The sequence below is a fragment of the Haliaeetus albicilla genome, chromosome 8, assembly GCF_947461875.1.
Source record: "Haliaeetus albicilla chromosome 8, bHalAlb1.1, whole genome shotgun sequence".
Taxonomy (NCBI): Eukaryota; Metazoa; Chordata; class Aves; order Accipitriformes; family Accipitridae; genus Haliaeetus; species Haliaeetus albicilla.
Genome location: NC_091490.1, coordinates 26176847 through 26193791, shown reverse-complemented (window position 1 = coordinate 26193791; position 16945 = coordinate 26176847). Strand labels below are relative to the sequence as shown.

Here is a 16945-nt window from a genome sequence, read left to right as displayed (position 1 = left end):
TAAGTACTTATCTGGACTAATAATACTAATTCGAGAAACACACCTCTACTTGTTTTTACTTTTTTTTTTTCTTTTGAAGATACTACTCAATTAGTGAACAGTATTTCAGATCTTAAGAAGTAGCAAACTGGCATTCTTTTATTTTAAGGCAGGGGTAAGTCTTGGGCCCCAGAGATTCATATCTACTTACTGTCACCTAACTATGCAGGTAATTAGTGTCGGTACAAAAGGACTTGTATGTGTCTGACTTTTAAACGTAATAGGATTGGCATTTTGATTATTTGTATTGAAAAAGGTAACTTGAATGGCAGGGCAATTTATCCAGTCATGTTGGGGGGTACGTAGTACACCAGGCATACCCATGTTTTTTACACTTTAATTTATATGTTGGTGAAGAAACATGACTGAGCTCATACTTCTGTTATTTACAGCTGAATAGTATTGCACTGACTCAAAGACAGTATACAAATAGCCAGGATCTCTTAAAGGGAACCTGAAATAATTAGAGGATTTCTACTGGTTCTGTTAGATGTTTGAGCCCTTTCTGCACTGCTATGAATTGCATGTAACTTTACGTATAGGAGATATCCACCAGCTCTTAAGCAGGGTAAAACACCATTTAAATGCCACTCTTGAGGTTTTGCAATGTAGTTGTAGTGTGCTGCTTTTTGGTTTTTTTTTTTCTTTTTCTCTTGCCCAACAATAGTTGGATGTAGGAGAACACTTCTTAAATCTCAGCAATTTTGGGTCAAATCTGAAAACAATTGAAGGATAGAGTTTTGCCACTTTTTTTACTGGACTGAAAACAGCCTATCTAAGTTTTGAGCTATTGTTTCTGTATCAAATACAATTACAAATAATTTATTTTTGGAACGATACATACAAATTTTTTTGCAAGTGTTCATCTTCGTGTAATTGCAACTAATACATCTTTAAAATTATTCATTTAACTGATTTTTTTAATTAAGCATTAGTGAAGGCATCTATCATGAACTAAGCTAGGTGGTTTTAATCACCTAATTTGTTAGTATAAGTGGTATCTGTGATATTCACAGATACTGCTCTGAAAGCATTAATTTTACTTAGCATAGCAATATGCTGCCTACCTCTGGGTCTTCAACAGGAATTTTCTTGATTCTCAAGTTTTTCTTTTAAGAGGTTTTTGGGATTGGGTTGCTTGGGGTTTGGGGGGGTTTTTTGTTGTTATTTTGGGGTTTGTTTGGCTGGTTGCTTTTTTTGCTTCATGAAGACCAGACCGTCATACTAGTAAACAGTATAGAAACCACATCTATGAAAACACTACATCTAATTGTCCTTTCCTGTGATCTTAAAACAAGTCAACATGACCCATAAAAAAGCATTTGCCTCAATCTGGAGAGAACCTGAAACTGATCCTGACTAAAGTTTTTTAATCATCTCGGTGAGTACCAGTTACATTTCACATACCAGTAGTGTTAATTATTATTAGATAATGTCTAATACCTGAGTAGCAACACCTGCAATGTATACACCACCACAGCAGGAGGTGTGGATCTGGCTTGGTTTGGTTGTGTTGCTTTTCCTCCTTGTTTTGGTAAACTGTCTACATCTTCTAACTACTATTTTGAGCTGAATCAATGTGGTTTTCCTTGGAATCTTGACTCCCCTTCAGCGCTTTTTTTTTTTAAACACATGCCAATAGTGTGTTCTGTTACAATTACACTTCTTGTTTTCAATCATGAAAATGAGAGGAGCTGATGAAAATAGTACTACAGCATTGTCAAGGTTGTAGTGGGTAATTTTGAGATGTCAATGTCTGTATGCCAGGAAGAATGGAGAAAAAATACACCAACAGTTTATAATTGCTTAAAATACATTACAATTACTGTTAGAGCATGGAAATATCTGAATTGTTTATATGAAAAGAAAACTGTGGCTTGAATTTGATTTGAAAAGAAACTGTTTGCTTTAGACTTCTGAAAATCCAGTTAATAGCCGCCTGGTTAAACACTTAAGCTTTGGTGACAGTATTTGACAATGATGACTGCGACGAAAAAATATTTAAATAAAACCCTTGAGGAAGAAAGTCGTGAACAATACTTATTTTTACATTCTTAATTTTGTTTTTTTCAAATTAAATGAGAAATAAACCCAACTTTTTATTAAGTAATGCAGGGCAGTTTTAAATAATGTTTCCTAAAGACTCTTCTGACAGTGAATAAATGCAGATCATGTTCTAAGAAGCAACATATAGTTCTTGGGCCATCTGCAAACCATTTATTGAAGACTGAGATTCCCATGAGATTATTTTGTGCAAGTGATCAGAAGCAGTGACTGAGATACCCAGTACAACTGTGTTCTGTAAAGAAAGGAAACTTTTGGAATGCATGGTGTCTATTTTTATAAGCTGAAAATAGTGTTAAAAACCCTGTTGCCTTTGGTAACCTTTATACATTAAGCTTCTGAAGACTGTTTTTGTAAGATATCTTTGAGTAATTGTTTTATTTTTTATGTGTATGTAGAACCCCTGAACTTGAACTTTGCTTTCTATGTTGGCTGCAAAAGTAACCACTGTGGAGTATGAGAAAAGGTTCTGCTTTTTCTGAAAAATGGGAAATTAAAATTTTAATAATAACTCTCAGTTCTTCCATTAGCCACAAAGCAAAACAAGTCAGTTGATGTGAAGAGGACATTATGTTTACCCTCATGAGTCACCTCTCAAAGCTGTAAAGGAAGAAACTTTTTCTGAAATTTAAATTAAAATTAATTAGCCTTAGAATACTTGATTACACTTCAAGCTACTTTGAATTGAGTACATCTAAACTGCTGCTTTTTTTTTTTTTAAGGAGTTAAATTTCACTCTTTTTATTTCAGGCTTTACTATTTCATTGATACATTAGGTCTAGAACATACCTACTGATTAATAACTGTCTTGGAAGAGCTTTTAAATGTGATTGCTTTACAGGGAAAATTACAATTAAAGATTACAGAGATGTCTGTCAGTGTTCATCTGCATTTTAAAAATGATATCTCATCAGTTGGGGCTCAAATTTGATGTCCCGGATTAGATCTCAGATATGGCTAGCTGTTCAGCTTCCCTCCTCCCAGTCCTCAAGCAGCTGTGACTTGCAGTTAAGCACAGATGTCATCCTTCCAGCTTCAGGGAAAGAAAAACTGAGAAGAGAATTTAGGGAGAATGGTGTTATCAGCAACCTTAACGTCCAGGATAGCTGTAGAACAGCAGCAAAGAAGAGATGATCAACCTTGGCAGGGGGGAGGGGGAAGTCGGCACTGACTTCTTGCCATCCTTTTGAGACAAGGGCAGTAAATAGTCCAGAACACCAGTATTTTTGTTGGAGAATGAGCAAATTTAGCTAGCAGAGAGAGAAAGCAAATGAGTGCCAAAGAGTATCTTGATCTGTTTGGATGCTGAGGGCTTTTCTGGGGAACTATAGTATAGTATTAGAAAAGTCTTAATGAAGTGAAAGAGTGGTTTATTGTAAATGGAGGACAAATCAGTATTGATAGTAGGAGTAGACAACATGAGGTTTCTGAGGTAAATACGATGGATTTTAACAAACTAGTTATATTTAGGATATACAGGACTAGTGAAGCTTGTCTCTCCAATCACAAAGATTTAAGCAGCAGGAAAAGTTTTATTAACACATTCTAATCTGAATTATGACTCATAACTTACCTCCTTATCTGAACCAGAGTCTTCACCTAGATATGTTGTTCTGCATTGCTCTTTCCTCTATAAATCACTATAACAGAATTCAGAAATTAAGACGATTTCAGTTATGGAAAAGCAGCTGTCTTGAGAAATGTTTGTTTCAGTGGCTGCTTTTGGAGTTGTTTCTAGCAGTTTACATAGGCAAATAAAGCACACGACTATCCTGTTGAAACCTCAGAAGAAATAAGGTAGAATAGGTTGAGGCAAGCCACACTTTTTTTTTTACTTTTTTTAAAATAAAAATCAGAAGTGCGACCTAGTTTAATTTGTAATGGGATATGGTGAGGCTACAAAAGATAAGCCTGCCTTTTAATATGTGCTATCAGATAAATAGTAAATATTGTGACAGTGAAGAATGCATGATGGTATACAGGCCACAATATAGGTAAGATTTTTTTTTTTTTTTTTTAAATTATACATTATAAGATGGGGGGTAAGACAAACCTGCATAACACTAACACAAGTGTTGATTATTGAATATATATATTATTTGCATCTTATTTGGAGTTACATGATGCTAACATGTTTTACAAACATCATGGATTTGGAATGCATGTACCATGTGCTCTTACCCATTCCAACAGAGCTTCCAGAACAGGTTACTGAAATGACATGAAACAGTAGTATAAATATTAGGTGTCAGTTTGTAAGCTGGAAAATGTTAGTAGTCTGTAGAATGTAGTCCATGCTATACAACTATGCAATACCATCAGATAGCACTAGTTTTATAATGGATTAAATTTCTGCCTTGGGAAAGGAATCCCAAGGGAATTACTACTCCTTTAAACAATTTTTACTTTAAAAATGTGCTTAGGAGTGGTTCATAGAAGTTCTTGATTTGTTTCTTTATTCAAAACCAGTAATTCTATAAAACAAATTAGAAAACAAAACAATTATAAATCCTCATTTATTTGCTTCTGTATTCTAACCACTACTAGCCTCCCAACTGAAAATTAACTTCTCTGTATTCACCAGGTTATGGGTGATCTAGTTAAGAGGCACCTATGTAGATAAGCATGCCCCGTGCCAAAAGGCTCCTGTGAAGTTCCCGTCACAGATACTGCAAGATAGCACCCATAAAGTTTACTCTGGAGTTCACACTAGAATAGAAAAGTTCTATTCCATGCCACCTTTACTCACATAACTTTGGATTACGTTCTAACCATCTAGCATGCATGGACAAAAATACATCATTCAAAGAAATTTAAGTTTTACCTGAATATATTTTTTTAGGACAAAATGTAAGATTCGGCCCCTTATGAGTAACTGGAGATACTACCACTGTGTAGACATCCCCACAAGGTATCTCAGTGATATCGCAGTGACTTAGACCTGAGGTAGGGGTACAGGTGAAATTGCCTTTTGAGCCATGTAAATCAGTATTGTAGTTTATCATTTCATCAGAAGCTCGCCAGTATACCCTGATACCATTATTGCCGAGTCTATATAGCTTCACCCCAGAAGGGCAGCAAGCACCTAATAAAATAAGAAACATTAATAAGCAAATTTTGTGAACCCACAATACATTATAAATTCCTAGAGTGCATTTTAAACCAGTTGATATGATTACTATCACACCAGATACCAGCATTTCCATGAGAAATTATTATTTCACAGAAAGCCAAAATAATTATTGAACTGAACTGGGGAAGAAAACGTTCTATCAGACTCATATTATGGAGCCGGAATTCAGCCATTGTTTTACAGGTTGGAATATTGTTGCTCTCTCCTGACTATGGAGGCACCAGGGCTACCTTAGAGTGCCCAGAGTCTTTTTGTGGTCTCTAAAATTTAATTATGCTGTAGCATAATTTAAATTAAAAAAAGTGGTTCTGGAGCAATGTTATAAAAACTTCTTTATATGGCCAACTGATGGCCATTATAAGAACAGAGTTCAAATGATACGTGAAAATAATCCAAAGTGCATTTATTTAAAAGAGGGAACTGGAAGTGTACTAACTGTGTATAGAATTTCAGCTGCACTATTTGAATGAGAGGAACACTATACAATGTAAGTTGTATATTGAGTCTTTTTCTTCCCAATTGCATTTACAATTTACGTACTGGAAGAATATCCTTGATATGTGCAACTGGATGTCAAACCCGTTTCACTGATTGCTTTCAGAGATACTGTATAGTTGGTGCCACATGTGATGCATCCCAGGAGACAGTAGTTTTGAAGAGTGTGACACTTTGCCTGTCCTTTCGGGGACTCCAGTGTTGTTACGTATGTCTGTGCACCCATCCCAACAGACCAGCTGATATTTGTTACAGACTGTGTCACTTGAGTTAGTATCAGGTCGTTAGGGCAACAAGGAGCTTAAAAAGAACAAAAAATAGAGAAGTCAATTCTGGTTTGTACTTGGAAAATGTAAGGTATTTGGGGGCGTTGCAACAAGAATAGTACATGATCAAGAGCAAAGGAATGAAGATGTGCATGCTTTTCAGGCCAACATTAACATGCTGAAAAATACTTGACTATTCTGTCAAGCTTCTAATAAACAGAATGTCAATAAAAGTTCAATTTGTCTATAACAGTGAGCTATAACTCTGGAATTATAAGAAGATGATTGCTCAACAAGATACTAAAAATTACTAAAATTTGTCATCAGAATATCAAGGTACATCTGTAGTTTAATTAAGCAGGGTCTATCTCTGCCCCTCAAGTCATATAGCTCAGTCCAGCTCTGTCTCTGTTTAAAGTCTCTTCCTCCAAACTGCCTGTGAAAAATAAATCCTGGTGTACATTAATCTCTGAACTGTGTCTGGACATTGTCTAGGTAAGTGGTACAAGACAAAACTCTGCTAGCAAATTAATAGCAGGAATGGTGGGTAGTATGTGCTTTAATCTGTTCTTCACGCTGTTTATTTGTTGACATGGACATCACCTCATTGCCTTTCCTGGTAATATTAAATGTCAAAATGCTGATAAGGAAGGTATGCGTTACATTAGTGGACTATTGTGTTATATTTTAGTTAGCTGTGCCAGATGATGATTTGTTGCACTAAGGCTTCTCAGTATGAGGCAAGTGCCAAGCAATCCTTCCTTCTCACACACACAAAGATACATACATGTTTAAGCAGAGGACAGCTAGCATCCAGCAATAGACAGTATAATATGCACACATTGTAATTTAAAAAAAAAAAAAAGCCAAAAACATAAAGAGACATAGAACTATTTTAATATTATGCTGCTAAATATTTTCCATTATATACAAGTCCCACATACCTGTCTCTAAAGGGACACTGTAGCTTGGTAAGCTCTGTCCTGCTGGTGATCTTGCTATAGCACTGACAGAGAAAGCAGATCCGCAGGGAAGATGAATTAGGGTACAGGAATTTCCAGAGCTTGTGCAATGCCAGAGTCCAGCCTCTCCTCTCGCAGTGACAATATATGTAGCTTCTTCATTGTTAGATTGCCAGTGCACACTGATCGCAGAAAGAGCCTCCTTTGAGATACTTTTAATTTCAGGACTGCAGGGAGCTGAAATATTTCAGATTTACAGTATTTAAACAGATTGTTTATGCATACTATGTAAGTTACACATGAAAATTAAGTTCCAGTTAGAACTGACAAACTACTTTGGAAAAGTATATGATCTGTAGATGTTTACTCCTGGTGGGAATTTAGAACTTGTGACAGAACAGGCAACATAAGGATTCCGCATACAAAACCAGAGATGAATTGTAAATCTGGTTTTCAAAAACTTGGAGCCATCAGAAGCTTTCAGTCCAAATCTGTTTCTAGCTCCCTGCTTGCAGTATATGTTTAAAGACTCCCAGTATTTTTTTTTTTGTCAGTTACAGTAACTTAGCGCTCCAGTAATGCTTTTCATCCATGAATCACTGCAGCATCTAACTATCATTCCTTCTGCTGAAGGAAAATAAGAACGCTTACAATACCTGTTGCCACGTACTTGGATGCGCACGACGTGTTGCTGCCCCTGGCCTCGCTGAAAGAATAAACCGTGATATTATAGCGGGCGTTGCACGGCAGAGCCGACAAGGTGCAGGCCGTGGCGGTGTCGTTGCAGCGCACCACGCCGCTCCCGCCCAGGGCTCTCGTTTCGTACATTTCAGCACCTCGGACAGGAGCCCAGGTGACCTCCACGGTGTCGCTCGCCACGAGCACCGCCCTGAAGTCGCTGGGGCAACAAGGCGCTGGGGACAGACAAGGCACAGAGGGAGGCTTGAACGCGACCTGAAAGCCGGCACGAAACCCCAAAGCCTCGTTTCGTTCGTCTGTGCGCTTCGTGGCTTAAGTCTCCGAAGGCGACCGGTGCTGTGCAAACGGTCTCATTAGCCCCAGGCTTGCTTCTTGAATTAATTCAGTACCCCTCCTTCCAAATCTGTAGAGGGCATTCTAATGTATAGGTAAGACATAGGAATGATGTATATCCTTGATTTAAAATTTCAGACCATCTAGAGGTTAAATAACTCTAAACAATTTCCCATTGAACTCGTTATTTTTTCATTTTCCAAATAAGATAACTCTCTATGGGGAATTTTAAGACTTAGGTACACCCTTCCTAAGGCAACAGAAAAAAAAACCCCAAACCAAAACCCAAGACCAGAATTCAAATGTTATGCCAGGACTGTGTGTTATTCCTATGTCCTTGCCTGATGATTGTGAATCGTTAAACTATTTTCAAGTTTGTAAGCATGTTGTAGCACTTGACTATGCAAACTGAATTCAACTGCAGGGTGAACTGGTCCTTTTTCTCTGCCAACCTTTGTGTGTTTTGGCCAAAAATTGAATAAAAATAGAACTTTAAGTCATTATCTTCCAATAAAAAATTTCAATCAGCTTACCATAAACACAGTTAAAGGATCCAAAATGAATTTGCAAGAATACATTGCTACTTACCAGTACTGTAATTCAATACATCGCCTAGAGGACTCTGCCCTGCCTTGTTATATGCAAAGACACTAATGAAATAAGTGAAGCCACAGTCCGACTGGAAATGGCATTGAGTATGTGACGTGTTGCAGTGCACTTCCAAGCCATCATCACTCTTCACAAAAACCACGTAATAATGACCAAAATTGACGCTAGGCCATGATACCAACAAGTGGCCAGGTTCATCCTCTTCAATTGATATATTTACCGGTGCACAAGGAACTGAAAAAAAAAAAAAAAATTAAAAAAAAAGAAAAAAAAATTGTAATCAGAATATTTTTATTGAAGTTATACTTTTGGGGAATAAAGGAAAATCAGGAATATATAGAATTATTCTACTCAGCTTGAACAGTTGTTCTGTCTTGTTCAAGAAAACAGCAACTTATCTGCCTTTACAGAGGATGCTACTTACATTTAGATGAAAAGAGAGTATGATTTTTACAGACCAAAATAGATGCTACCTTCATGTTTTTACTGAAAAGAGATCTGCTTAAGGAGCCCCTGTGAAGAAAAACAGTGGCACCAGGCAGTAATTCAAAAGGAACTGGCACAGTCTGTGCTCACAAATAGTAGTTTTGGATGACAATCAGAATACTAGCTTGAATAGCAGTTGGCATCCAAAAGCCTTTATGTGAAAACCCATTATATATTGGTATGAAACTCACTGGCTGTGTCTGAATAGAGCTGTCCTTTGCTCAGGTTTCCTTCCTGGTGGCATCCCAAAATGTCACATTAAACTGCAAACCCCATGGCTTTTGCTTAAATAACATTTCCTTTCTTTCTAGTTCAAAAAGCTTAGCTTGTTGCTATTAGAATGAATATACATGATCTAGCTGAAGCAATGCTGGCTGAGAAGATTACAGCCCACAGCTTAAAAATTGGCTCTTAATTACCCTCTCATCCTGTTAGATCCACCTTTGAGTTGCTCACATGGATGATCTCTAACTCGTATCAGTGAGAAGTCAAAATGAAGCAGGTTACATCAAATAATTAAGTAAATAATGTGTTTTTAAGGTAGCACATAATAACTAAAATGGTTTAGGTTTTGTTTATATGGGCAGTTCACCGAACAGGTCAGGAAGCAATAACCTCTGACATGGCAGTGGTGCTAAGTAGTTGAAACAAGCAGCCTTTTGTCCTGACAAAGCTGCTACCCAAGAATGATCTGTGACAGTATCTTATTTTAGTATAGTGGTGCTAGTCTAGCTTTGTTGACCTCCTTTCTAAATAACAACTAAATTTAGCCTAGAACAGTGATCAGCCTAGGGCCAGTCCTTAATGCTATTTCCTCACAGATTTCTCCCAATTGATTTGTGACAGACCTGGCACAGTAGGACAGATCTGTTATTCCTTACATTTGTTTTACACTCAGAAAATTGACTTTAGAACAGTTACTTCTGCTAAGAGTTAAAAACCAGAGGCTTACTGGTTCAGCCAACAATATATACACCATTGCATGTTCTTCTCACAGAAATATGAAGAAAGTTTAGGCTATTATCCCCAAAATAGAAAGGTACATGGCACAGTTCATGCATGAAGTTCAGAAGCAGAAATAACTATTTGAGAACCACTTGCGAATTGTAATGGACTAATTTACATTTGAAATTAAAGAAATATATGTTAAAATGCAATAAACTGTATAAGGATCAATGACACATACTAGTTTTTAAGCTTACTGCATCAGTAGGGTTACTGGATCCAGCATCATTGTATGCTGTGACAGAAACATAATATTCAGAGCTGCATTGGAGTGATGGCACCATGCAGGAGGCAGAAGATGTGTTACACTTCAGTTTCAAGAGCCCACTGGAGGCTGTCACACTGTAAGTTAGAGCTCCTTCTGTTGGCATCCAAGAAACAATAGCTCTTAAGGCACCACTATTAAAAGCTACTTGAACATCCGCTGGTGCATTAGGACCTACGGTATATCAGTTTGGAACACATAAATACAACTTAACATATGGCCTACAGACATGATCTTTTTCATAACTTGCAAACTAAATACAATTTTCATGGTGCAGACCTTACCCTCATTCATATTAAAGTGCCAATTTTTTAAAGAAATAGTTCTTGTTGTACACCATCAGAAAGCTTTCTACTGAAACTCCTTGCCTTATTTGAATATTTGCTTCTCACAGTTAGAAAAATCCTCAAATCAGTCTAAGCTTGTGTAATCCTTACCCAGGCCTGTCCTAGCTACAACTTCAGTGGTAGTTAATGGTATCTTTGCCTCAGTAATATTCATTAAACATAGCCATGTCATCTGAGCTTTCATGAACTTTGAGATGGGGTAAAAATTATATGATCTGAAAATCTACCCAATGTATCTTTGAAAAACAACACAATCACGCATACACATAAATACTTCCTGGTATATCTTTTTTTTTAATGCTTACTTGGTTTCAGAAAAGAAAATTTCTTACTTGTTCTTTGGTTGTATGTGAAATCATCTCCAGGTATCCCATTGACACTCCAGGCATATGCCTTGATAGTATAGAGAGTTCCTGGATCTAGATTTGTAAATATCAAGGACGTATTGGTGGTGTTCTCCTTCAGCATTCTGCCCAAACCATCTGATCTCATGAGGGACACAGAGAATCCAGCTGCCATATACACAGCTTTCCAGCTTACTGCAATGGAGTCACAACTTGGAGAACTAACAGACAGAATTGGAGCAGCCAGGACTGTTGAGAAAGAACACCATTTAAGCTTTTTGTTTTTCAGTAATGCTGTTTGAAAGGGCCAAATTTGAAATGAATACACAGAAACAACAATCACCAAACTCTGAGAGACAATTTCAGCAACAACAAAACCAGAAAAATAAATTAATGCAAGACTGACAGAATAAATATGGAAACTGATTTGGTGCATCCATTATGATATTACAGGTTCTGTAAAATGAATGTAACTCATACACAAAGTATGAAAGGTTGAATGTGTTGAAGAATGAAAATCACCAAGAAGATGCTGCATTTCCTGTCCTCTAAGTTTTACTTTGTCTTATTATTTTATACTGTTAGCTGTTTCTTAATTTCTTCCATTCCCTCAAGTTACTTCTTTTGTTAAAATAAAATTTGAATTTTTAAAAATAAAAAATATATGTTCATACAAATTCTAGTAAAACTTCCTATTAAACAGTACTGTCATGAAGTAAACCACTAATTCAGACTCTTGTCCTGGTCATTAAGTCAGATGGTTGAATTCTAGTCCTCAAAATCTGAAAGGAGAATGTGATCAATACAATTTAAAATACAAGATTATAATAATTCAGTACTAGTACATGCCTGGGCTATACTGTTTGTTTTCTGTTCAAATTAAAAAAAAAAAAAAAAAAAAAAAGCTTGCATGAATGCTTTATATTATAATAACATTACAAAATTTGAAATAAGAAGTTGAAAGTCCACCTGTTTTTGCTTTTCTGAAAGGTGAAGGCTGGCTTTTTCCTCCTGAATTTATGGATCTGATAGTGACTCTGTACAAGGTGGCAGGCTTCAGTCCCGTCAATGTGCCTGGAGAATTTGTAACTACAGTTTCAATGAAGGAATCCCCATCTTGTGCAGTCAGCAGATAACTAGTAGCCCCAGGTACTGCCCTCCATTCCACTGTGATACTGTTGCTAAGTTTTGAATAAGCTTTGTCAATAACAGGTATGTCTGGAGCTAAAATGGAAATAATGATAGACAAACTGAAGTTGGGGAACTCAGCCCTGTGAAATGCTAATTGCTCTGAGCACTTCACAAAAACAAAGTGTAGGACAAATGGCCTACACTTTCTACGAATGTTTAAAATTTAAGTTAAATGAAGTTTAAGTGAACATCAAAAAAATACACAGAGTCTTGAGATATTCTAGACCAACTTTCAGCTTTCAATAAAAATATTCTAGTACTCTTGAAATCACTATTAAAAATGACCATTATTTAACCTAGGTTGCACTGAGAGGTCTCTTTTTTCTCTCACTCTATAGCCAATTAACTATACTGGATGTTTATAGAAAGCAATATACAAAGCAATATATACAAAGAAGAAGTGGATGTTTATACAAAGCAGTCTGAAATAGGATGCTGAATGGTAGGCATTTCTATATCAGAGCAACATACAATAATTTAGTTTGGACCATGGGAAGTCATCTTATCCAACCCCCTGCTCAGAGCAGATATACTTAGATATACAATAACATGACACATCAAATACTGCAATTAAATACTTTTCTATTATTCTATGCTGCAGGGCATTCAGAAAGAGCTCTTGTGTACTGCAGTCACAAAAGTAACTACAGACGGTGTATTTCTTAATCACAAGTAATTTATGTTCAGTAATCAGGATTTTCAGACTAGAATCTGCACATGTAAAGCAAGTCCATATATTGCAATGCTGCAAAAAACTCACTAGAAGAGGAAACAAGATAAAATGAAGGTATATCCCCTCTAAAATTAAGAAAAAGAATGAAAAAGTATTTGGGACAAAAGTATGCGCCTTGAGGCAAACTTATTTATAGCAATTTGGGATTTCAGAGACCCCTTCAAGTATTATACATGGTTATACAACTCCTGAGCATTATGTCTGCTCTCAGTCCCAAGCAATTTCTTATTCAGCTATAGTCAGACACCCTCTTTTGCCCCACTTGTGAAAATCGTAACATATATTCTATATGACCATGCCTATGGAACATTTGCAGGTGTGTCATTTGTAATCGTGGAGCAAGCTATTGCACTATGATTTTTTTTCCTTCTAAAATACTGTCTTTAGTAACAATTCATAAAAATTTCTGTGTAGGAAATCCTTATGCAAGTCTAAGGGAGTTCTTTGCCTAACAGAGAATATATAGCACATGATTTATATCAGAAATAAATTACAGAACATTGATCATTAATATCTGTTCTCCATAACTAAGCTAGCAATAGAGGTTTTTACATACTTGCCAGAATAAACACTGCTACTTTTTTATTTTCAATTTTTATTGTAATAATTACTTTTATAAGAAACAAATTCTATGGGAAAAATAATGGCTTTTTCTAAAAATTATCACTTAAATTATTTTAAAAAGAGAATTTCAACAGAATATTTTTTTCAATTACATTTCTGTGAGGAAATAAAAGAGCACTTCTGTTCATATAGATTCTTCTTCAATATCCATCAATGACTTACATGCTATGAGTCCTTTTGTGAATGAAACAAAAATACCAGCATCAGTACTGAAAAATGTACATAGCTTCACTTCTGCATTTGTAATGAAGGGTACGTGATTTGGAAAGCTGCAGTCTGAGCAAGCTGTTCATGGCAGGTCAGGGAAACATATATATTAAAAAAAAGCAGAGGGGAAAAGGAGCTCCTTATGCTAATATTGAACTCAGTAGGAGAACCAGCAAAAGGCTTCAACAGGAATGGCAGCTATTCCCTACCAGTACAATGAAACATCAAGGATAAAATCCCAGTCCTACAGAGGTCAATGGAAATTATACTTCACAAAGTTTCTCTTACTAACCTGTTGACTGCATAATCTGTGTTTCTGCAAGAATAATTCCATTCTTGTCAATGGCTTCTGCTTGTATAGCATAAATAGTATTGGGAATTAATGAAGTTAGAGTTCCTTTAAGTGTAACATCACTAAAACGAGCCAGTAATGAATGGCCTACAGTATTCACAGCCGTAGCTGTGACTCTGTAAGAAGAGGCTCCTGAAAACTTGGGCCATCTGAGATAAATGCTTTGTGATGTCACATTGTATATAGACACAGAGAAACCTAAAAAAAAAAAAAAAAAATCATTATCAAAAAAACATTTCAGTCATTCTTGAATTTAGTCAGGTCTTGACAAGAAGATTGTTCAGTGTTTTATCAAGCATCTATGTGACCTAATTTTCAGATGACTGGCATTCAACAGAATTTGGAGGTCACTTTTGTAATCCATTAATTACTGTAATAACTGCTGCTTGCTCTCATAATACCATGTTGTGATGACGGCTATTGTTCTTAAAATTCCCATATGCTGTAGTCTAATTATTTAAAAAAATACTGGGTATAATCCGTATGTGAATATACAGCTAGTGTCAACAGTGTTCCACACATGAATAGGATCAAATGCTTGTTTTGCAAATCATGAAAAGAATATGCTACCGTAAGTATCCATGCAACAACATGTCTGCAACGATTGAGTATTTAAGACTCTTGACAGTGCAGTATATAAAGGAACATGTACTATCACCACAGAATGAATGAATTCTGAAAGCATTTCTTGTAATCTTGCATTCCTCATATTTTAAACTAGTCAGTATTCACATTTAAGGCAGTAAGAGCTGTAGGCACAAAAAACAAGATTAAAGAAAGTATAAAATGTTGTGAAACATTGGAAATATTTGCACTTAGGAGATCATGCTTCTTCTGGTGTGGTTTTTAACTTGGGGGTGGGTGGGTTGTTTGTTTATTTGTTTGTTTTTAAATTAAAAGATACAACAACTAACTGAGTGCAAATATGCTACAGTTTGAATCCTATTTGTAGCACAGTTATGTAGGTAATGAACAGCACAATTTGTCCAGCTGAGTGTTCTCTCTGGTCCATGTTAGTGTCAAGGCATAAGTGGTCCGTCAGAATCTTTGTGCGAGTGTCTGACAGAATTGGGACTCCTAAAAATGAGGTTTAAAATTTATAAAGATATCAACATAGATTTTTTTAAAGCTGAATCAAACTTGAAAACAATTTTTGTTTATAAAGCTACTAGAACATACAGAATGTTTTATCAGAAATCACACATGTGTGCGTTCTCTTCAGACCCACTCAAAAATAATCAGGCGAAACCAAAATACCATTTTGAAGATTTACCTGCATTCGCTGAAAAGATCTGAAAAGGAAGATGTAAAAAAATTAGAAATACAAAGTGAAATATTTTATTTGGAAACTTAAAAAACTAATGATGTTACTAACAACTACTTAAAATACTACATTTTTTAACACATTTTACTGATACAATGTATTTGGTCAGATTCTTTAAGCATGGAAAGTTGGTGCAACCAAGGAGATCTAGTACAGGTATGCAGATTTTCCTTTCTGAATCTGCCTACTGATCCAGTTTTCTGTTGTTGACAGACTTCAAAAGACCTTGGGTCCTAATATATTATTTTATTTTTCAGTCACTTGTGAACTGCAAAAGTGTAATAGTAACAATGTATGAATGTAGAAGTGGGTGTCAGACAGTCTTCACCCTAACTTTTAGTTTACTTTTACAGAGAGTAAAATACCATACTTGAAAATAGTTTTAAAGCAAATGAGTTGCACTCACCATTTCTAGGCAGTTGAAAAGCAGTCCAATAAATATTAATGATTTACTTTTTGCACTGCGCATCTTGTCAGAACTTTGTTCCAGCCTTCACATGGGGATGACCTCAGGCTGATCCCTGCTGTGATCAAGAATATTTTGCAGCAGTGCTGTCACTGTAGGTTTACTCCCTGGGACGAGAGGAGGTTGCGTTAGGTTAGGCCCTCCTCCCTGCTGGACTACAGCCTGCCAGCGGTTACCAAAACCGTGGTGAAATGAGTCCGACGTAGCATCAAACTTTTAGGCAGGCGGGTGGTGGTTCTTCTTCCCTTCTGTTACAGGATGCAGTTTCTGTATTGCTTATACAAGATTCAAAAATAATTAAGCCCAATGTAAATCCGAAATTTGCTGTTCAGCTTATTATCTATCCGCATTTTTGTCACTTACAAGGACCTTTTTTCCCGTCAGGAGTGATGCCCTCGTTGTAGTCCCCTTTGAACGGAACACCACCATACTGACTGGGAACCACTCTTCCTCATGCTTCGCGTTGTGGAAAGAGAAATTTTCCTCCAATTTCTTCATATTTGTACCAACTGCCAGTTCCGTTTTGACAACGTGTCTCTATGTTTTCCATAACTGTGTGTAACTATGTAACTTCTGACAGGTGATTTTAGGCGTCAAGAAACGGTATCCTTCTATGAACGGAGAGCGTTTTCTTCGGTGCCTTACACGAACGTTAACAGGGAACCCGGGGACAGCTTTTATGAGGGACCCACGGTAGCGAGGAGAGTTTTACACCCCGAGGGGACCCGGGACCACGGCAGGTTTCGCAGAGGCCGCCCCGGCCAGGCGGTCTCCCGCCCCCCCCCGGCTGCTCCCCGCACCGCACAAGGAGCCTGCCTCGGGGCTCGAGAGGCCGCTCCCGGCGTCCCGGGCTCACCTTCTGAGGAGCGACGGGACGCTCCTTCCTCAGGGGGCGAGCCCTGGTCACGGGGCCCTTCCCCAGCGGGAATTCCGTACCCCATTATCACACAGAAAGGGGGCCCTGCGGCTGGCACGGCTCCGGAGGGGCTGGCACGGCTCCG

General features: G+C 37.1%; 1 protein-coding gene across 7 annotated transcripts; it reads right to left on the bottom strand.

Annotated features, from left to right (window-relative positions):
- Positions 1 to 2104: 2104 nt before the first annotated feature.
- Positions 2105 to 16928, bottom strand: FNDC7 (fibronectin type III domain containing 7). Of its 7 annotated transcripts, none has more exons than XM_069789432.1 (14): positions 15885 to 16920; positions 15428 to 15446; positions 14095 to 14352; positions 12017 to 12271; positions 11036 to 11296; positions 10273 to 10530; positions 8580 to 8834; positions 7616 to 7873; positions 6942 to 7196; positions 5777 to 6031; positions 4928 to 5188; positions 4285 to 4314; positions 3677 to 3743; positions 2105 to 3209 (listed from the first exon to the last, which is right to left on the bottom strand). In XM_069789432.1, the coding sequence occupies exons 1-13, from the start codon at positions 15945 to 15947 to the stop codon at positions 3703 to 3705; spliced, it is 2469 nt and encodes an 822-aa protein (XP_069645533.1). In that variant the 5' UTR covers positions 15948 to 16920; the 3' UTR covers positions 2105 to 3209; positions 3677 to 3702. The 7 variants fall into 7 exon arrangements, with proteins under 7 accessions (XP_069645533.1, XP_069645534.1, XP_069645535.1 ...); XM_069789433.1 differs by having other exon boundaries at positions 2105 to 3153; XM_069789434.1 differs by having other exon boundaries at positions 2105 to 3136.
- Between the last annotated feature and the right edge of the window lie 17 nt (positions 16929 to 16945).

Coding starts and splice junctions, on each gene's coding strand:
- FNDC7 (XM_069789431.1), bottom strand. CDS start 15,947: ATGCGCAGTGCAAAAAGTAAATCATTAATATTTATTGGACTGCTTTTC. Junction 7,197..7,615: donor ATCCAAGTACGTGGCAACAG/GTATTGTAAGCG, acceptor GAAATATTTCAG/CTCCCTGCAGTCCTGAAATT. Junction 6,032..6,941: donor CAGTGTCCCTTTAGAGACAG/GTATGTGGGACT, acceptor GTTCTTTTTAAG/CTCCTTGTTGCCCTAACGAC.